The sequence below is a fragment of the Cupressus sempervirens genome, chromosome 3 (assembly GCF_028749045.1).
Source record: "Cupressus sempervirens isolate cs-2001-9-10 chromosome 3, ASM2874904v1, whole genome shotgun sequence".
In the NCBI taxonomy this organism is placed as follows: domain Eukaryota; kingdom Viridiplantae; phylum Streptophyta; class Pinopsida; order Cupressales; family Cupressaceae; genus Cupressus; species Cupressus sempervirens.
The window spans coordinates 590,072,941-590,095,704 of record NC_143120.1 but is presented as its reverse complement, the minus strand read 5'-3'; the positions used below and the strand labels follow the sequence as shown (position 1 = coordinate 590,095,704).

Below are 22,764 nucleotides of genomic sequence, written 5' to 3'. Positions count from 1 at the left end.
AGCTAAAACAGTGAGTATAGTAGAATAACATATTATAGAGAGGGAACCTACTCAGTTGTTCAATGTTGAAATATTCTGCTTCTGTGCCATCATTCCATCCCAGGAGGGCTAAATAATTCACCATTGCCTCAGGTAAGTACCCCATCTCTTTAAACTGCCAAAACAGAAGACCTCATAACTGTATGCAACGATGTTCACAATAATCATTTACATTTGAAAATGCAAAATGTGATGTAAAACCAACCTGTCCCACCGACGTGGCACCATGCCGCTTAGATAGTTTACTGCGATCTGGGGCAAGGATCAGAGATACATGTGCAAAATAAGGCATTGAGAATCCTAAGGCCTGCATAATATTGTTTTTTTTCAATTACTTTTGCAGTCATAAGATAAGATAGTACAATACGATTTATATCCTTCTACTCATCTAGAAGATTACAGAACGTACTTTGTAGATTAGTGCCTGTCTTAGTGTGTTTGGCAAGTGTTCCTCCGCCCTGTATTACAAAAAGCAAAAGAAGCATTTGGAACAACAAACAAAAAGAAGAGATGATAAATTATTTGCTAATATCTAATAAGTTGCATTATCTCAACCTGCAAGTTTGCCACAACTAACAAAGCTTTAGACCAAACAAGAAAATATTTAACCTTATAACATGAGAAATCTTCATGGTTGCATCATCCACAGCAACACAAAAATTGTAGACAGGTTGACCATTGCTCCTCATAATCACGAAGTCACCAAGTGTATCCAAATTCCATGAAACCTTCCATGACAATTTGAAAATTGCTATCAGAACATTAGTACATTACATTTGACTATTTACCAGACGTAAACTTCCCTATATTCATTTAGCCATGGGGGCCAGTACAGATGACTTACTTCACCACGAATAAGATCATTGATTTTCATGTTCCCTTCTTTAGGAACTCGAAAACGGAATGTATATGGTGTCCCCTTAAGCAACTCTTCCTGAATTTCTTCATTTGCAGCTGAAGCCCACTTGCCTGTATACACTGGAGGCAACTGCTTCAACTTAGCTTCCTCCCTCATTCTATCTAGTTCCTGAGATTATAATAAATATACTTCAGTCTTCAAAACAAAATATCAACTAGTCTTATATTGATTTTTGTTAAGTACAAATACAAGCAGCCTGATTGTTCAAGACATGAATTTGGAAAAAAGGATGCAATCTAATCCAAAGCCTAGTGATTGAGAAGTTCTAAATCAAGATTTCAACCATCATATTTATAATATGCAGACACAAATTTGAATGGTTAAATATACTAAAAATACAATCATTGGCATGCTATACCTTTAAACTAAGTTACCAGATTCTCTCCAGCAACCCTCAAAGTCTAGTTCGATTCTGTACAAAGTCTGGTCCTTGTCAAATTCTCTTGCAGAACTATGGATTTGCTGCAAATTCTGTCAGAGGAACCCAGACAGAATTTGCGGGGAATTTTGAAGAATTCTCTCCCCAGCGGCCGAACCAGGGCTGAATTTGATCTCTGAACATTTTTGAAGACATTTTTGAAGTGTTTTTTTTGGCCCAATTTGGTCTATTTGATCCTCCCAACCCTAAAGTGACCACTAAAAAGACCAAAAAAGATGGTCTATATGTCATTTACACATTTGTGAATGATTATAGAGGAGATCCAAATTGACAATTATGGAGGATTTTCTTTAAAAAATATATGATATCCTTGCCAGAGCTTAAAATTTGATTAACTTTTGATCTAGCCAGGTTAGAAATCCTCTAACCAATACAAAAAAAATTCGGATGACTGCACTTATCTTTAGACAAGTCCTTTCATTCTCAAACTATCCCCTTGGTATGGAAATATGTTGCATACATGTCACCGAGTAAGTGTATCATGTTGTATGTATGGCTAAATGATGCAATTAATATCCTAATGAACTGAAACATAGATATGGTGGTGCATTTTGCTATTTTGCTTTGCTATTAGCATAGTGATGTGTGGAGTTATTTCTTGTTGCATATATATACACACATACATATATTTTTAAAAGCATATTTTTTTATACAGATGAACCCAAAATGAATCCGAACCCAACCCTAAGAAAATTTGGATGAATTTTCAACCCGAATCTCAAACCCACATCGGTACCGGAATCCAAACCGGCAACTTAGCCTCCAAAAAAATTTTTACTGCTTCTGTCAGTATGAAGAATCAAGATGCTGCCTAGTGTCATCAAAATAGTCTACGACTATGTTGATTTCATAAATCTTTGTTTCAGATTTGGATACTAACTTGCAAGACAGAGACTCCAATAAAAACAAAAAAATAAGAAGATTCTAGTCATTGCTAAGACCAGAATGCCCACTATTTCTCATTGCGTTCATACACAATCATGTTCAATTCAAATGTCAGAACACAAAACTAAATGAAAGGGGCTGTGAGGGAAGGTCATAACAATCTTCGTTATCCAAAAAATATTTGGGAAGGGAATAAACTATAGGCTTTCCGAGTTCGAAACAATAAATCACCTTGTCCTCTCAAACATCTGTGCATGGTTGCCATAATTAAGAATGTATAATTTATTATTGATCCTTGAGGATTTTTTCATAAACTAATTAAAGTTCTTAATTCTAACTAGTGGACACACATGTTAATGAAGAAAAGTTTGAAACAAACCAGAGCCATTCCATTATTTATCCTTTAATCTATCCACAACACTTTGAATTCGAAAAACTTATCAAGACCAAGAGGCTTGGTGAGAATGTCTACACTCTGATCCGTGGTAAGAACATATTGCAAGTCTATTGTCCTATCTTCAACCAGCTGTCGTATGTAGTGACAAAGAACATCCACATGCTTGGTTTGTTCATGGAAGACTGGATTTCGTGGATACTTGATAATGCCTTCGTTATCAACAAACAAAGTGGTCGGTCCTACTGGTGACATTCGCATATCCCCAAGTATCTAATAAAGCCAAACAGCTTCACAACCTGCCTTGATTGTCCCTCCATATTCGGCCTCTATAGAGAAGAGAGAAATTGTTTGCTGTTTCTTACTGGTCCATGTGACGACTCCTGATCCCAAAATGAACACATATGTAGAAGTTGATTTTTTATCATCAACGGAGCCTGCCCAAGCTGAATCTGTGAACCCACTGAGTCTAGGATTAGAACTTCGAGAGAAGTACATAATCTGAAGTCCCCTTTACATAATGAAGCACACGCTTTGCTACCATCCAATGATCAGCCTTGGGAGCTATTATTAAGCGTGAGATATAGCTAACTGCAAAACTGATATCAGACCTAGTAGCAAAGAGGTAGATGAAGTTGTCTACTAGTTGCTTGTATGTAGTATCATCAACAGGAGGAGAATCAAACTTTTCTGATAACTTGAGACCTTTCTCCATGGGTGTAGATGCAAGCTTGCAACCCTACATACAAAATTTGTCTAACAGAGCCATGACATATTTAGACTGAATATGCCAGAAGATTGTTGCCAAACCTAAAAACCTCGGCAATAATGCATGAGCGCAAGGTCGGTCATATCAAAAGACTGGCATAAATTTTGTTTTGATTCCCTAAATGATGTCAAACTGTCAATGATGATCAAATCATACACATAAATAACAAAAAGGATGATGTCACTGTCAGTAATCTTGATGTACAAATACGAGTCTAAAGAACTTTGGAAGCCTTGATCACTGAGGTACTTATCAATCTTTATGTGCCATGCCCTAGGGGCCTGCTTCAAGCCATAGAGAACTTTCACCAATCTAAGTAACCTGATGGTCTTTACCAGTAACCTTGAAACCAAGAGGTTGCGTCATGTAGACTTCTTCGTGGAGATCACCATTCTAGAAAGCACTCATAACGTCCATCTAATTGACCTTCCAGCCAAATTGTGTCATCATGGCTAGGACCAGTGTTACGGGACTCGGACTCGCCTCTGACTCGAAAAGTCAAAATCCGACTCGGACTCGGACTCGGCGACCGGACTCGGAAAATCATACAAGTATAATAACGAACTTTTGAAGGAAAAAATTGAATAACATAATATAAAGTTGAAGATTTAAGATTTAAGATTCAATCCTTAATAGATTCTTGACATGCCACATCATTTTCAGAATTCATATACATTGTAAAAAACATCTTCCAGAAATCTCTATCTTTTTAAATTAAAAAAATAAAAATTAACTAAAAATTAAAAAAAATCAGAGTCCTGGGCTTTGGACTCGCCCAGGACTCGGCGAGTCCACGTGGACTCTGCCAGGACTCGGCCGAGTCCAAGTCTAGAGGCAGATCGCCTCGGAAACATGGACTCTGCCTTGGACTCGCAGAGTCCTGGCATGACTCGGCAAGTCCCGTAACACTTGCTAGGACTAATCTGATTGTACTCATCTTTGCAGTAGGAGCAAAGGTCTCTTCATAATCAATGCCCTCACATTGAGAAAAGCCCTTTGCAACTAAATGAGCTTTGTACTTATCCAAATTACCATCAAATTTGTATTTGATTTTGTAGACCATTTGTAGCCAATGGGTTTCTTCCCTGGTGGAAGATCAGAAAGGACGTTGGTTTTATCCTTCAGCAGGCTCTAGTGTTTGGATGTCATAGCTTGTTCCCACTCTAGAATTCCTTTAGCCTTGGAATATGTTTGAGGTTCAAACACGGTATGAATGTTGGCCATGAGAGTAAAGCTAATAGACAGTGTAGGTTTGCTCTTTTTCCAAGCGGTTCTCCCATCAATGAGCTCATCATCACAAAGATCAACATGTCTCTTAGCCCACCACTAAGGCTGGAGAGGAGAACGACCAACATTAGTATCAAAAGATGCTTGGTGATCAAGATCCTCACTAGAAGAATCTGGACCAAACTGAGGTGAAGCATCTACAAAGCGAGGTGATCCTGCAGGAGAAGCTAGAGGTGTTTGTACAGGGATCACTGGTATAACTGGAGCTACTAGAGCCCTCTCATCAGGTGGACCTAATGGAAGCCTAACTCCCAAATCATGAGCCTTCATAGGCTGGTCTGTTGGATCAAGAACAAGAGAAACAAGCATGAATGGTCCTCGCTGCTCATCAAAGACTACATCACGACTATACAGGAGACGAGATGTCTCAGTGTCGATCAAGCGCTAGGCTTTGTGAAAACTATTCTATCCAACAAGCATGAGTTTTTGACTCTTAGCATCCAACTTGGTGTGTGACACATCAAGGATCCAAACAAAAGCAAAGGAGCCAAAAACCTTCAAGTGACTGATTTTGGGCTTGTGACCTGACTATAGGACTCTTTTGGAGTCTTACCTTTGACCGCCACTGTGGGTGACCAGCTCAAAAGATAAACTACAGTGTTGACTACTTCTACCCAGAACTTCTTCAGAATGTGTCTACGTTCGAGCATGGATTGAGCCATCTCGATGATTGTTCTGTTCTGACATTCAACTACACTATTCTGTTGTGGTGTGTGGCTAACTGGCATTTGATGCCATGAGAATCTAAGAAGCTAGAGAATTCATTAGAAAAAAATTCTCCCCATTGTTTGATCTAAGAGTAATAAAAAATTTCCCACACTCTTTTTCAACTAAAGGTTTGAATTTTTGAACTACAGGAAATGCATCTGATTTCTTTTTAAGAAAATACACCCACAGTTTTCTACTCAAATCATCAACAAACAACAGAAAATACTTGGACCCAAGAATAGGAGTGGCCATAGGGTCGCAGATATTGGCATGAACAAGCTAAAGTACCTGAAAAGCTCGCCATGAATCACCACTGGGGAAAGTTGTGCGATGTTGCTTCCCAGCTTGGCATGCATCACAAACTCCCGGTTGCTGAGTTTGAATCTTTGGCAAACCGAGGACAAGCTCTTCCCAAGCAAGTTGAGAGAGATAATGCACATTTGAGTGACCATACCGTTGATGCAAAAGTGTGCTAACAGAACACCGCCAAGAAGCCATAGCTAAGTCCCAAGAATCACCAAAATCAATAAGGCGGAAAAGACCATAATCCTCAAGACCCACTACAACAATTGACTGAGTTGCCCTATTAGTGATGGTACACTGATGTGAACCAAAGGTGGCATCCAAGTGTGGAGAATGTTGCAATAATTGACTGACTGAGAGTAGATTTAGTTTCATCCCAGGAACATAGTATAATCGAGGAAAATGAGATTCCTCCCAGCAAACTGAATCTGAATGTTGCCTTTACCGACAACGGTGTACTCTTCTCCACCACCAAAAAATACAGAATTTGAATAAGGCTAGTAGTCGATGAACCAATCTCTATGGTGGGTGAAATGACGAGAGGCACCTGAATCAATGTACCTGTTGCTCTTTTAGCCATGAAGTTGTAAAAGGCAGATTTCGTCTACTCAGTGTGCTCTGCATTGTTTGCTTTGGGCTGCGAACCTGATTGCTTAGATTGGGAAGCTATGCATTTTCAACATTCAACCTTCATGTGACCAAACTTGTGGCAATAGTTACATTGAATGTTCTTCAAGAGCCTTCTGAATCTAGAATAGAGGATTTCTGCTGAGAAGACTGTTGAGACTTGCCTTTATCCTTCTGAAAGGATTTAGTAGCAAAGGATTTCTCTATGAAGGTGGAGTTGGAACCTCTACTGAACTATTGTTTCCACCAATCTTGCTGAAGCAGAAGTGTGCAGAGATCCGTGAACTTCAGATTAACACTAGAAGACGTGATGTTGACAATCTCGATAAAATGCTTGTAGGACTTTGGTAGACTCTGGAGAGTGATAACCACAATGTCCTCTTTCTCCATCTTGTGACAATGGCAAGCAATTGATTACAGATTTCCTGAATCCTATTCAGGTAAGCCTAGAGCAATGTTCGCTCATCCATGATAATAGAAAAAAGAGTGTTTTTCAAGAAGAAAGCTTTGCTTTTGTCAGAAGTGTCATGAAGATTTTTGAGATGTGTCCATATTTCGGCAGCTATCTTGCTGGATGGAATCTGAGAAAGCTAATCATAGGCTACGGATAATTTCGGAAGCATCATTGGCTCCCGATTATTCAAATCCCATGTATCTTGATCAATACCAGTGGCAGTTGGACGAGATGTAACACCCAAAACAACCTAATCAATATTCCGATATTCAAAAATTGCTATTATCAGCTGCTTCCAAGTGGCCATAATTCTGATCATTCAATTTTGAATTGCTCTCGAGCATATTATTAGTCAATGATACCATAGCACTTTTTTCAATGAAAAAGTGTGAAAATCTATGAAAGCACATTCTTCAAGGCAAAAAAATAGAAGACTGGAAATTTTGAAGGGGTACCCAGAAGAGAGCTCAATAAACCCAAAAAGAATATGTTGTTTGTTTTTGGATCTACTAGCTCGAAAATCGAGGCACGCAAAAAAATTGGGCAACCTAATTGAGCTCTCAAAAAACCAAGAATCTATAACCGGAAAATTCTTTCGAGTGCAAAAATTAGGGTTTTGAATTAAAATGACCCTACTACAAAAAACACAAAAAATGTCAAAAATGTGCAGAAAAACAAACGACAACTGTAGAAAAATGGTCGTAAGAAGTAGATATCAAAGAAAATAATGTCGAAAAATATTGCTCTGATAATTTCGAACAAGAAATTATAACATTTTTCGAAAAAATTCAAAGAATTGGCTCTAATACCATATTACGAAGGAATTGGTAAAATACTTATTATTAGCATAGACAGAGGCCAAATCCACGTAAATTTGGATACACAAGTTCTATCCATTTTTTTTATATAGATTTTTTGATTTTAAATATTTTAATTTATTCTTCTTATCAAATTATACAATTTTAGATGAAAAATAAGAGAGCAAGATAAGAGGAGAGGTCTATATATACAAAAGAATAAAGCGATGTTTCCTTAAGAAACAATCTCAGGGCCCATTTGGCAACAGGAATACAAGTGGAATGGGCATATGTATATTCTTAAAATTTTGAATTCTCTGTTTGGATGCACCAAATCGAAATTGGAATAGGAATAAAATTGGAGTACGTATTCCAATTTTGGCCCAAAATGAGGATTTGCTATTCCACCTAAATAGGTGGAATTGGAATACGTATTCCTATTCCATTTTATTTTATTTTAGAAAACATAAATTTTTTAGTCTATGAATTCCGCATCAAATTCTAGGTGAACCAAACAAGAATAGGAATATGTACCACCATTTTCTATTCGAAAATGAGTATTCCATAATAAGTATTCATATTCCCACTTTTATATTCCCGCAGCCAAACGGACTCTTAAAGAATAGTAATATTCTATCCTAGCTAAAAGAAAGCTAACATATAACTACAATTAACTACCGCAGCCAAACGGACCCTTAAAGAATAGAAATATTCTATCCTAGTTAAAAGAAAGCTAACATATAACTACAATTAACTAAATATTAGAAACATTCTAATATTTATAATAGATTACAAATAGATAACCATCAACTAATAATAGAAGCTTTTCAATTATTGTAATACTTCCCAAGCAAGCTGAGAGAGATAATGCATATTTAAGGTGCCCATATTGTTGATGCCAAAGTGTGCTGACAAAAGACCACCTAGCAGCCATAGCTAAGTCCCAAGAATCACTAGAATCAGTAAGTCAAAAAAGACCATGATCCTCAAGACCCACTGCAACAATTGACTAAGTCGCCTTATCAGTGATGGTACACTGATGTGAATTGAAGGTGACATCCAACTGTGAAGTGTGTGGCAGCAACTGACTGACTAAGAGTAGATTTAGTTTCATCCTTGGAATGTAGTACACATCGAGGAAAATGAGATTTCTCCCAGTAGATTGAATTTGAATGTTGCCTTTGTTGACAATGGTGTACTCTTCACCACCAATAATAACAGAATCTAAATAAGGATGGTAGTCAATGAACTAGTCTCTATGGTGGGTGAAATGATGAGAGGCACCTGAATCAATGTACCAGGTAGCCGACTTCACATGATTTGCATGTCTTCTATCCATGAAGGCATAAAAGGTAGATTCAAGCTACTCAATGTTCTCTGCACTGTTCGCTTGGGCTGCGAACTAGATTACTTAGAATGTACAGCTAAGCATTTCCGACATTCAACCTTCGTGTGACCAAACTTGTGGTACTAGTTGCATTGAATGTTCTTTTTCTTGGAGCCTTTTGAAGCTGGAGCAAAAGATTTCTGCTGAGAAAACTGTTGACACTTGCCTTTATCCTTCTGAAAGGATTTAGCAACAAAGGCTTTCTCTATGGAGGTGGAGCTAGAACTGCTACCGAACTATTGTTTCCGCCGATCTTGCTGAAGCAAAAGTGTGTAGAGATTTGTGTACTTCAGATCAACATCACTTCTGAACTTCAGATCAACACCACTAGAAGTGATGTTGAGAGTCTCGATAAAATGCTCGTAGGGCTTGGGTAAACTCCTGAGAGTTATGACCACAATGTCCTCTCTCTCCATCTTACATCCAATGGCAAGCAACTGATCACAAATTTCCTGAATCCTATTCAGGTGCTCTTGGAGCAGTTTCCGCTCATCCATGATAATAGAAAACAAAGAATTCTTGAGAGAGAAGGCTCTGCTTTTGTCTGATGTCTCATGAAATTTCTTCAGATGCTCCCATATCTCAACAGCTATTTTGCCAGATGGAATCTGAGGGAGTTGATCATCAGCTACAGATAATTTGAGAAGGATCACCATCTCTCGATTATTTAGATCTCATGCATTTTGATCAATACCAGGTGGAGTCGAACGTTGTATAACACCCAGAACAATCTGATCAACATTCCAATATTCAAAGATTGCTAATATCCGCTACTTCCATGTGCTATAATTCTGACCATTGAATTTTGAATTGCCCTCGAGTAGAATATTTGTTAAAAATGCCATAGTACATTTTTCGGTGAAAATGCTTGAAAATCTTTGAAGGCACATACTTCGAGGCAAAAAGATGGAAGACCCAAAAAAATTGAAGGGGTACCAAGAAGAGAGCTTGAAAAACCCATAAAGAATATGTTGTCGTTTTTTGGATCTATTGGCTTGACAAATTTAGGCACCCAGAAAAATCTAACGACAACCCAGTTGAGCTCTTGAAAAACCCATCAAGAATATGTAATTAGAAAAAAAAATTGAGCCAAATTAGGGTTTTCAAACAAAACCCTAGTCGGCAGCCATGGAAGGAAAATGTTGTAGGAAAAATGGTGATTGTAGGTAGAAAGATATCTGATTTTTCCATGAAGAGGGGCATTCTTGTAAAGATGACACGGGATATGAAGAATCATCACTAAAAAATGGAGACTCGTCAACCTAAAATGGTGGTTATCGGACAAGTGACTAGCAAAAATGACTAGGAAAAACGACTTCAAAAATCGGCGATAGTGACCATAAACCAAGTTGTGGTTACACACAGAACACAGGAGAAGTCCGCACTTGAACACCAAAATGCTGCAAACTGGCGAATCTTTTTAAAAATCGCGATTGTTGTCGAATTTATCAAAAAGAAGTGTTTTTTTGTAATCAGATTTTTGCACAAAAATACGATTTTCTACATTCAAGTTTCTCAAAACATAAAGCCTAAGTGGGTTGTAGAGAAAGAGTTAGAAATATTTCAGCAAATAATTTTGAAAGAAATTATAAATTTGTCGAAAAAAAATTAAGTATTTGGCTCTGATACCATATTACGAAGTAACTGGTAAAATACTTGCTTGTTACTAACAAAGGCTAAGAGGTCAACATATATAAAAGAATGAAACAATGTTTCCTAAAGAAACAATCATAAAAAATAGAAACTTTCTATTCTAGCTAATAGGAAACTAACAGTTATCTATAGCCTAACTAAATATTAGAAACATTCTAATATTTACAATAGATTACAAATAGATAACCATTAACTAATAATAGAAGCTATCTATTATCATAATACTTTAATCGTCTTGTTATATGCTACTTGTGGGTTGCCCTATTGATAAGAAGATATAAATTTATTTGTAGATATATACATAAATATACATGTGTGTGCATAATTATACTTATTAGTTAATACTATATGTTCGAGAGAGAAATGCTTTGTGAGCATAATAATAATAGAGGTATTTTTAATTCCTATTAGTTATGAAGTGGTTGGTAATTGGTTTCTTTTCCTTCCCAACTTTTGGGAAGTCTATTTATAATTTTCTATTATTTTCTCGTTCATTTTTCGGGATGGCTAGGGATTTTGGTGAGGATTCATTTCTAAGTTTTTAAGGAGATTGAATTTCATTTTGAGATGCATTGATTGTTCTTGGAGGTGTTTGATTTGGGGATTTCTTTGTTTTTGATTAGGTAAAACAGGTTTTACAGGGATCTTGAAACCCAAAGTTTTACAGCAAAAAGAGCGAGATGAAACAGACTAAACAAACAAAAAACTGCCACAAAAGGCCGGGGACAAAAGAAGGCCCGAAGCCAAAGTACAAAGGCCAGAGACAAAAAAGATAAGCCAGGTGAACAGGCTAGTGGCCATCCGTGTCCATGGCCTGCAGGGTTTCTACAGCATCATTGTCCTTCTGATTGGCCACGCCCTCCTGAATCTTGGTAGGAGTGTTCATCTGGTTCCCCTGATTCACCTGGTCACTGGCCTTTTTCTGAAATTCCTCCCAGTTGAATCCTTGCTCTATGTTCTACTCCGCATCCCTTTCAAGGCCAGTTGTAGTCAGATAGTCCCCCAGATTGACAATATTCTCATTCAAGGTGTGAAGGGTGTCCACTATCTGTTTGGTGATTATCTGGTGGACAGAATCCAGCCTTTGGACCTTTTGCTCAAGCTGGGTGAGTCTGTCATCCTAATGGTCTCTGGAGACCTGGCCTCTGTCTTTCTCCTGGCTACCCACTTGGTCTTTGCTTCCTCTGGCTTCCTGGTCCTTGTCAGAATCCTGGTTGTTGGGCTGGTTGCTCCTGTCCTTCAGAGCCTCAATTTCCTGAAAAAGCCACTTGATGGAACGAAAGTTGTCAATCAGGCTATTCTTTGCATTGTTCAGGAAGTTGAAGCCAGTTTCTCGCACATTGTCAGAGATAACCAAAAGAGCCGGGTCAATGAGCTCGTCGTAGTGGGTACTTTTGTCAAGGTCCTCCAGCACCTGGATTTTAGTAGGTTCTCTAACAATACCCAAACTAACCTTGTCCCCATAGAAGTTCCTCCAAGCCCTCCTCTTGTTTTTTCTAATTACCTCCCCACCTTTTTCAACCATGATTTCAATCATCTCCTCCAGGGGCGAAATGGGAACCTCCTGAGGTGGGGCTAGGGGGCACATCAACAGGGTCGCTGGGATGATCCTGGGGCAGGGCCTGGTTCACTTTTCTTTTCTTGGGGTTAACCTTGGGGTCCATAGGGGTCACCACCTCCTTGTCATTTTCTCTCCCATTATCTTCTTCCATCTCACTTTCCTTTCTCGTCTCCGAGTCCTCCTCCTTAGACTCCGTATCAGACTCCACATCATCATTACTGGCCTCTTTCACCTCCTTAGGATGAGGAGAGGGGGGGATAGGGGGAATACATCTCAGGCTCTTCTTGTTAGGGATGCGGGGATCACGGGTAACAGGGATAGCTTTTCTCGGGGTGTGAATTTTCTCTGATTTCACTACAAGCTCATCCCCAGAATCAGAATTGGTAGTGTCCTCTGAGGCACTACGCAAATCCCCAATGGTTTTACCTCTAGTTTGGGTTTTCAAGAACTAATAAATCAGAAGCAAGAGACCCTCATGGAGGGCAGGATTTTTGACAGGGCATTTCTTGAACCCCTCTATATTCTTGGCCATGGAGGTGAAAATGTAAAAAGGAAAAGAAATTTTCACTTTGTGTCTAAAATGGTTTAACAGAACAAAATGATGAGTCCCAATTCTATCAAACCTGGAGTCAAGAGTGACATATTCAATGATAATCCTGAGAACATACCTCCAGAATTTTTTGATGGAATCAATGTCATAGTAGGTGTCAATCTTAACCAATTTGCTTTTCTCCTTATCATCCTTGACAAAGTCGTTGACAGCGTTGGCGGACATCTTCTTGTCTCTATAGAAGTTCAAGCCATCCTAAGAAAAGCCAGTCACCTCCGCAATAAGACCCTCAGTGATTTGGTGGGAAACACCATCAATTTTGACCCTGCCATTTTGCCAGGAATCAACCATAGCTTTAGTAACCTCCGCATCAAATCCATGAAGCTTCTCTATGAATTTGGTTATACCTCCCTTCTGGAGCTTTCTCCAGACCTTCCTCTTCTCTTTCCATCTCTCCGCTTCACCCCATGGCTCTCTTTTGATCCTTTCACCCACCATTGCAGTTTTCAGCTCAACTAACCCTAAACCACTAGCAGTATTGTCGAGTTCAGAGTAGCAAAAGGCGTTGAGAGTGAAAATAATTTTGCACGTGTTTATGAGTTTATTTCTAGCTTCCTTCAGCTCGTGTCTTCCGTACACATGATTATGGAGCGGAGGGGGTTCCGCATAACTCCAAATAATTTCCTTTTTGAAGTACGATTTTGCAAATCCTATCATCATTAAAAGGACGTTATGTTGGTGCCGTGGATTTGCTCCTTTCGGATTAGCTCAATCGTCGTTGTCGGAAAGTCATTGTTGCTTCCCCACGTCATCACCGAGTTGCTAGCAACCACTTCGTTGGCGAACCAGTCAGCGACTGTGTTTGCTTCACGATAAACGTGGCTAACGTGGTAGTTTTTAAATTTCCTTAAGTCCGATTTTAGGTCCTCAATAATGCTTTCGATGGTCCAGGAGGGTTTTGTGACTCCTAAAATGCAATTTATTATATTTAAGGAGTCACCTTCAAGCCATAGCTGCTCAATCCCTAAGGCCAGGGCCAACTTAACAGTGAACCTAGCAGCACTGGCTTCCGCTAGATGATTGGTTTGGTGGCCAATAGGGGAAGAGATAGCAGCAATGCCACCTCTCGAACTGTTTCTTATGATACCTCCGCATCCAACTGGACCTGGATTCCCTTTGGCCGCCCCATCGAAATTGGCTTTATGCCAGTTCTCAAGGGGAAAAGACCAAATAGCCTCCTGTCTTCTTTCCTAGCTTTACTGTTCCCTCCAACCTTTATGTCTCCTCTGGTTATGGCATAGTTCTCTGTCATAAGGTTTTCGATTTTCTCAGCTATAATAACCTCAGGGGCTTCTCTATCTCTGAATATCCTGTTGTTGCGCTCCTTCCAGATTCCCCAGCAGAAGTGTGGGAGGATCCAGGAGCTCAATAACTGAGAATTCAAACCTTGGTGGTGGCTTCTCCACTAACTAAAGAAATCTTGGATGCAAGCTGGAGGGCACCAGTTGAAGTCTAGGTTAGTAGTCAGATGGCTCCACACCCTGGAGGAGAAGGGGCAGTGGATGAATAGATGATTAACCATTTCTAGATCTTGCTTACAGAGGCAGCATCTATTAGGTAAGATTTGGCCTCTCTTGGCTAAATTATCCTGGGTGAGGATTTTATCTTGAAGGAGGAGCCAGAAGAAAATGTTTATCTTAAGCGTAAGCCCAAGGATCCAGGCTTTGGCCTAGATAGGTTTCTCCTCTTTACTCACAAGGGATAGATAGCCGATGGCCACAGAGTAAAGGCCCCCTGAAGAATCTCCCCAAACTAAAGAGTTGCCATTCTGGTTGATGAAGATGGCATTCAAAGAGGACATTAAAGGCTTGAGGTCCTGCGAAAGTTCAGCTAGATTGTGCCATTCATTACCATTTTTGTAGTTCCTTACCATCAAACTGTGTCTGCCAATACACTGATCAGCCCACCTACCAAATATGGGGTGATTAATGAGGGGTTCCTGACATAGCCAACTATCCTGCCTAAAAAGGATTTTGTCTCCCATTCCAACTTTCCATTTAGCTCTGGATTTAGCAAGGGGGAGGGCCTTCAAGATCCCATTCCAACTATGGGATCCCGTCGGCAGCTCAGCCCCTTGAAATATGGAGATAAGAGAGTCTACCCATATATTTCTCAGCCAGAATATCCCTCCAAACACCTGTGCTTTGGAAGATGCGCCAAGGATGTTTAGCTAAAAGGGATTGATTGAGGTGAGAAATTCTTCTAATACCAAGACCACCCTGGCTTTTGGGCTGGCAGACTAGGTCCCATGCAACCAGGTGGTATCTCTTGTGGTCATCAGTCCCTGTCCAGAGAAAATCCCTCTGAATCCTCTCCATTCTTTTCGCAAACTTAACCGGAATCCTAAAAAGACTGAGGGCATAGGTAGGGAGGTTCTGGAGAATAAAGTTAACCAGAGAGCATTTGCCAGCTTGACTGAGGGTGGCCCCTTTCCAACCTGCAAGTTTCCTGTTGAAATTGTTTATAATGCTGATCCAAAAGGAATCCGGAGGTTTCGTTCCAAGAGGTAGCCCAAGATAAGTCGCTAGTAGGGACTCGATGCCACATCCCAGGATGCGAGCAATTTTCCTCTGCCTCTCCAAAGGGGTATTGAGGAAGAAAACCGAACTCTTATCCAAATTGATAGCCTATCCTGAGCCCCTGGTGTAGGAGTTAGAATGCTTTTGAAAGTCCTGGCCTCCCAGACAGAGGCTTCACCCCTCAAGATAGTATCATCCACAAATTGCTGGTGGGTGAAAGTAGAGGGTCCTGAAGAAGGCCTTAGACCTTTCAAACTCTTGTCCCAGATCTTCATCTGGATGATTCTGCCCAGGCATTCCGCCAAGATGACAAAAAGGATAGGAGATATGGGGTCACCCTGCCTTAAACCCCTTGAGGGGGAGAAGAAAGGAGTGGGGAGACCATTAACCAGAACAGACAAAGAGGGAGAGGACACGAGCTGAGAGATGAGCTTGCATACCTGAGCATCAAGACCAAAGGCCAGAAGGACAGCAAAGAGGAACTTCCAGTCGACCCTGTCGTAAGCTTTAGACAAGTCCAGTTTGAGAAGGAAACCTTCCTTATTGCCCGCCTCAAGAGAGTGGATGACTTCGTGAACCGATACGATGGAGTCAAGGATTTGCCTGCCTGGGACAAAGCCAATTTGCTGGGTTGAGATGATCAGGGGAAGAATGCTGAGGAGTCTGGAAGTGAGAACCTTGGAAATGATCTTGTAGAATGAGTTGCAGAGGCCAATGGGCCTGAATTTGTCCAAAGAGTCAGCTCTCAGAATCTTGGGGATGAGGACTAGAAAAGTACCATTAAGTTCTTTGAGCAGATTCCTAGCCCTAAAGAATTCTTGAACTGCCTTTACCACATCGTTCTTAACCACATTCCAATAAGTCTGAAAGAAGAAGGTAGGGAAACCATCCGGGCCTGGAGCTTTATCCCCCAGGAGGGAAAAGAGGGCCTGGTGAATTTCCTCCAAGGTGGGGATAACTTTCAGCAAGGAATTGTGATAATCTTGCAGTAGGTGGGGGATGGCTGCCAAGATATCCTCTTGATCAGACGCAGAGAGGGAGGGATCAGCTGTGAGGAGAGAGAAGTAGCTAACAGCTTCTCTCGCTATCTCTTCTTCCTTAGAAACTAGAACCTGGCCCTTTTTGATATTAGATATCCTATTGTTAGCCCGGTGCTTAAGGGTGGTCAGGTGAAAAAATTTGGTGTTACGATCTCCTTCTTTCAACCAGCTGACTCTAGATCTTTGTTTCCAATAAAGCTCTTCCTTAGATATGATGTTATGCAAACTGAGAGGATTGCCTTTTCCTCCTGCCTATTGTGAGCATTATATCCGGAGAGCTGGATTTCTTCCTGGATAGAATTGAGCTGATCAGTTTTCTCATCTTTCTCCTAGAAAATGTGGCCAAAGTCAGTTTTGTTCCAAGATTTAATGTTCCTTTTCACATTTTTCAGCTTCTGGGCAACTTTGTACATAGCAGTACCATCTACCTCAAAGTTCCACCAAGAAGAGATTTTTCCTTCCAGCGTTGGATGGGAAAGCCACATTTTCTCAAAGTGAAAAGGGAAGGCCCTTTTGCTAGACAGGGGGGAAATCGAGAGAGAAATCGAGGAGTGATCGGAACCCACCCTTGGGAGGAGGGATAATCTACAAGAATGGGAAAGAAGCCATTCAGGAGGTATGAGGGCTCTGTCGAGGCGAACCTAAATGCTATCTCCCCCAACTCTCCTGTTAGACCAAGTGAAACTTCCCCCTTGAAGGTCCATATCCAAGAAGGCAAGATTCTAAATGAACAATGCAAGGTCACGCTTACTGTCCTAATCCGGGACAAGACCCCCCCATTTGTTAGCATCACAGAGAGGCGAGTTAAAGTCCCCCATGATAATCCCTTTGTTAATATTGCAATTGGAAAGGATGTCGAGGAGCTTGACCCAGAAACAATTTCTTTCCTTCTTGGTGTTGGGGGCATACAAGTTTAGGATAAGCCAGGAATCATTGCTATTGATGTGAGAAACTTCACACAGAAGAGCATTGTGAGTGCTGAAAAGAGTAGATAACTTGAAGGCCCTGGAGTTATACAGGATTAGTACTCCTCCAGAAGCACCTTCTGAATCCGAGGCTTCGCAACTAAAAGCTTTATTGAAGGATATCCTCTTAACCAGGTCCCTTTTCATCTTAGTCTCTTGTATCATCAGAAAATCGGGTCTATGGTCTCTAATCATCTTTCTGACTAGATCCTGTTTATGAGCCCCATTTAGGCCCCTTATATTCCATGAAATGACTTTCATCTCTTACTTCGTGAGAAATCCTTGATGGTTCTCTGGCTCCCATCTGCCAAGTTCCTTTTTGTTTCTTCTTGTAGAAGCTGATTTGAGCTCTTTCTTCCTGCTCCCTTGGGGGTTATCCCAATGTCAGCTTTGAACCTACTTCTAGTAGAAACTGGAGATAAAGGAGGGAGGACTTTGTTCTGGTTCTTCTTTTTCTTCTTTACCATGCACCAGTCATCTAGGCTTATTGTCGCACTGCTTTCTAACCGACCTTCCCACTGGGTGATCTGGTCTAGATCCGTGTTTTTAATGAGAAGATGGATCTTGGCCTCCAACCCTTTGGGAATAGAAGGTTCTTACCCCTTCAACCCTAAAGGGGTCTGGGCCTTTCGAGACAGAATCTTATCCTGGCTCTCCTTTGCTTCTGGAATAATTCGGGCCGAGGCTTCCTGCCCCAAACTAAGCTACTCTGTTGCTTCCAAAAGTGGAGCTTGCTCCACTGCAGAACTAAGCTGCTCTGTTGCATCCAAAGGTGGAGCTTGCTCCTCTGCAGGTCCCATGGCTTGGGAGTGGGGACTTGCCTGCATCTTTGGATCCTCCATCGAGGCTGAGACTGGCATCTCCAAGGCAGGATCCTTCTCGAGGGGGGTAACATTTGCCTACTCCTTGGGAATGTCCTTCTTAGGGATATCCTTCAAGGCTTTATCCTTCTGGCTGACGGCCTTCCTTCCCTGTGCCACAAAAAGTTTGTGCCTCCAGAGCAACTTCATCTTACCCTTACCCAAAGGGCGAGATGATTGCTTCTTGGCTTGGTCAGAGATGACTGGTTCCATGGGCATCTTCTTTGCCGCACTGGGGCACTGGTAGGCCTTATGACCAGCCTTCATGCAAAGGGGATAGTTTCGTAAATGATTTTTTGGTTGTGCACCCCTAGTTTAGAGTGAAGAGCAACGAACTCAAGCATGTTTGTTCCTTCACTCACCCCAATACATATGCGAGTGTAATTGAGACGACGTTTAGAGGCAGAGATCGGATCCGTTGAGAGGAGTTCCCCGAAGGTCCTCGCGATCCCCACAAAGACGTCCTCATTCGAGTATTCTAACGGCAATTCTGGCAGTCTGACCCACACAGGAGCTTGAACAAAGAAAGAATCATTCAAGCTCATTCTGGATGACCACTTCTGAAGCACAAGGGTAGAGCGGGCCAAAGGCTCATTGCCCTTCACATAGAATGCTGGCAAGGTCTTCCAAGCATGTAAAGTCGAAAGACATGAAGCCTTTCGCCATAGACGTGACTGAGACTTGACCTTTGAGAGCCCATTTTTGTTTGATGAACAACCTGACGTCATCAATGTTCGGTCTAGGTCCCAAAAATCTCCGAACCAAAGTAGAAGCCATGGCCCGTATGTTGTGATCCACTATCTCATCCGGAATAGCAATCGTGCAAGAACCTTTCACAGAATCCTGGATAGTTTTAACAGGCGGGAAAGAGGACTTACCTGAAGGTTTTACCCCGAATAACGAAGACCATTTTGTAGTTCCTAGCTTGTTTTCTGTGGGAACCAAAGGAATCTTAGCCGCTTCCTTGGGATGGACAGCTAGGCCCCCCTCCACGCTTTTCGACAGATCCCCTATGCCAAGATCTGCCAGTCTGCCTCCATCTTGTTGTCTGTGTTCCAGACCAGGGACCTGAAACTAGCCATCCGAGGAGATCCCGCCCTTGTAGGAATTCAAAATTTGAAAGCTCCCGCTCCCTCTGCTCCCACCGCTCTCACTTCCCATGATTTGGGGATTTCTTTGTTGGATTGGAGAGAGATTTTGGTTTTTGTTTGAATTGCTATTGGCCTTGGATTGCTGAAGATTGTTGTTTGAGGTTGTTGCTATGCATTGTAGTTGGATTGCATCATCATTCACGCTTCTTCATTATTCTTCAATCTTCTTCCTTGTTGCTTCATAGGATTTGAGGTAGGGTAAACCCTCTCATTTATTGCTTGTCCATTGATTTTGAAATGTTTCTAGTGTTAGAATAACCATTGCATATTTCTTGCTGCAATTTCCAAAAAGTGTATTTGTGCCTATGAAATAAGATTTAATTGTGTACTACTGCGAATGTAGCCAATCAGCATAGCAGTTTTACTTAGTATCTTGTGAACATCATGAACTTGCCCAGATGGCAAATTTTGTATTTCGCATCTTATTGCAAGCTGCAACATGTTTTCATGTAGTTCTTAGATTGGACTAGGCATCAAAGTATTTGAATCTCGCACCAATTCTTAAGGTTAACTATTTAATTATTGATCTTAAGAAGGTTCATGTGAGCAGCCGCATCAAGTTTCAATACTCATATCTATATGTGCATCAAAGATATTAACTAATACATCATTAAGGAGATGCACTAAATTCCAAGGCAAAATCCATATTGAAATCATTTAAAAATTAATATCTATATTTACACAAGGATGTATCCCTTGTCCCTAGGGGACTCATCACCATCCTCAAAACATTTTCGGGACATGGGGATGAAAGGAAATGTCTCGAGTCATCTTTAATTGCATAAAACTACAGGAAACAGACCCTGAAATTTGGGTAGGGCTTGCCATCCTCAAAACACTTAGGGAGCACTAAAATGGCCCCTATCCGACTCTGAAACGAATAGGTGTCCCCTATACATTTGGATGATTTTTGGCATTAAAAACAAAAAAACACATTTAAGAAAAAATTGCCAAATTGGCAATGTGGGGCCCACAAGGTTTGAATTCGCATTTGTGAACAATAAAATTCAAATAAAGTTTGGCATGGGAAAAAATTGGCAGAAAAATCATGATTAAATATGTTTAAAATTGAAAGATAAATAAAAACAAAAATATCAAATTTCATATGTTAAATAATAAATATTAAAATATATAAAAATAAAAGATCTAACATGTAATTTAATTTTTTTAACATTCATCATAATAAACATATTAAGTTTCGCATATTAAATAAAAATATGTAAAAAATTATATTTTAAATAAAATTATAATATAATTATTACGATAATAGATAGTTATCTGTTATTAATTAATGGCTATCTACTGTAAATATCTAGTTAGCTTTAGTTTGCTTTCGCTTTCTCTGTTAGAATAGAATGTTTCTATTCTTTGCAGCATTACACTGGCGCAGGGGTGCAGTGGTATGGGGGGACATCGGGACGAGTTTCGCATGCGGGAAAAAAAGGGCCTCAATTTGGGGATGGTGGGAGGGCAGTGAGGGTGCGGAGGGGGGGGAGGGGGTTGCATAGTATATATAATAATATATGTGATTGAAAATGCTAATTATGAAATGATACTTCAATATATATTATATTATTTAACATACCAAATATTGTTCAATAGAGAAAATTGAAATGTGATTCAAAAACCATAAGTTCAAACTTAAAACTTGAAACTTCATAACCATTACCAATGACCATTTAACAATTAACTTAGTTCAAGATGCAAGATTCAGAATTCATTGTTCAAATATGAAAATGAGGTCTATTGGTCTTATTAAACCTTCAAATAGACCAAATGGGACCCACACCCAATTAGGGTTAGCTTGCATAAAAAAACAAATTAAAAAAGAAATGCAAAAAGTTTTTTTTTTGACTTTTTGGGCCATTTAATTGACCATACCCTACGAGCACCCTAAGAGCACCCTGCGTGCACCCATGGGCACAACCCCGCACCCGAGCACCCACGACGCACCCACGTCTTGTGTCCCACTCGGGTGCTCGACCAATGCATCCGAAGTGCGGCGGCGCTTTTTCGGCCAATGGGGGTACTCGGGTGCACAACACACCCGCACCAAGGGCCTACGTGCATTGATGCTTCGGATTTTTGACTCAGGTGCGTGCACCCGAGTTACACTGATTCTTTACGATCATTTCCTAAGGAAACATCGTTTTATTCTTTTGTATATATTGACCTTTTGGTCTCTGTTAATAACAAGCAAATATTTTCCAATTACTTCGTAATATGGTATTAGAGCCTAGACTTTAAAAAAATTTGAATTTTTTAATTTCTTTCGAAATTATCTGGTCCAAAAATTTCGAAATTTTTTTTGAAGTCTTTCATGGTTTTTTGCGTGCTTCAAAATACCTAACATCGGCTAGGGTATTTAAGAAACCAATGTCTGCAAAATCACATTTTTTCTTCTAGTTTGGAACTGGTCACTTCTGCAACTCATGATTTTTTATCTCCTCTACAAAATTGCAACTTCAATCTCAGAATTCACGAATTTTCGTCCTCAAACATTACAGGTTTCTAGAGTTTTGTTTGAAAGTTCATGTCTGTTGTTGCTAAGGCCTTTTCTTACAAATCACGACATCCATTCATGTTTTTTTGCATGTCTGTCAAATTGCAATTTTAAGGGTGAAGAATCTACTCATTTGTGTCCATTCTTCCTCGTCTGTACTATCCCTACAAAAACACCTCAGTTCTGAAAAAAAAAAAGGCATCTTTTAACCTACAAACACCATTTTTTTGCCATTTCGACCATTCATGGTCGTCAATTGTATTTTTTTGAAACCCTAATTTATGAACTCGAAAAAATATTTTGCTTTCAGATTCTTGGTAGTTTTTCGAGAGCTCAACTAGGTTGTCAGATTTTTCTAGGTGCCTCGATTTTTGTGCCTCAATTTTTGAGCCAGCAGATCTAGAAAATGACACCATATTCCTTCTAGGTTTTTCAAGCTCTCTTCTTGGTCACTCTCTGATTTTTCTGGATTTTCCATTTTTTGCCTCATAAAACATGTCTTCATAGATTTTCACAATTTTTCATTGAAAAACGTGCCGTGGCATCTCTGACAAACATTTTGCTCGAGCACAACTCCAAATTCAATGGTTGAAATAATGGCACTTGGAAGCAGCGGATCATCGTAATTTTTGAATATCTGAACACTGATCAACTTGTTATGGGTGTTACGAAACGTCTGACTGCTTCTAGTTCTAATCAGGATACATGGGATCTGAATAATTGAGAGGCGATGATGCTTCTCAAATTATCCGTGGCTGATGATCAGCTTTCTTAGATTCCATCCAGCAAGATAGCTGTCAAGATCTGGACACATCTCAAAGGTCTTCATGAGACTTATGACAAAAGTAGAACCTTCTTCCTTGAAAAAAACTCTATTCTCTATTGTCATGGATG

General features: G+C 40.1%; 1 protein-coding gene across 1 annotated transcript in view; it reads right to left on the bottom strand.

The window, feature by feature from the left end:
- ERS (glutamate tRNA synthetase) overlaps positions 1 to 22,764 on the bottom strand; it is a 116,106-nt gene that overhangs the window by 2,890 nt on the left and 90,452 nt on the right. The window contains exons 4-8 of the mRNA XM_089821056.1: positions 884 to 1,066; positions 649 to 767; positions 449 to 497; positions 245 to 346; positions 52 to 154 (exon numbers count right to left, since the gene is read on the bottom strand). Coding sequence (XP_089677182.1) covers positions 52 to 154; positions 245 to 346; positions 449 to 497; positions 649 to 767; positions 884 to 1,066 — 556 coding nt within the window. The remainder of the gene's footprint in view (positions 1 to 51; positions 155 to 244; positions 347 to 448; positions 498 to 648; positions 768 to 883; positions 1,067 to 22,764) is intronic.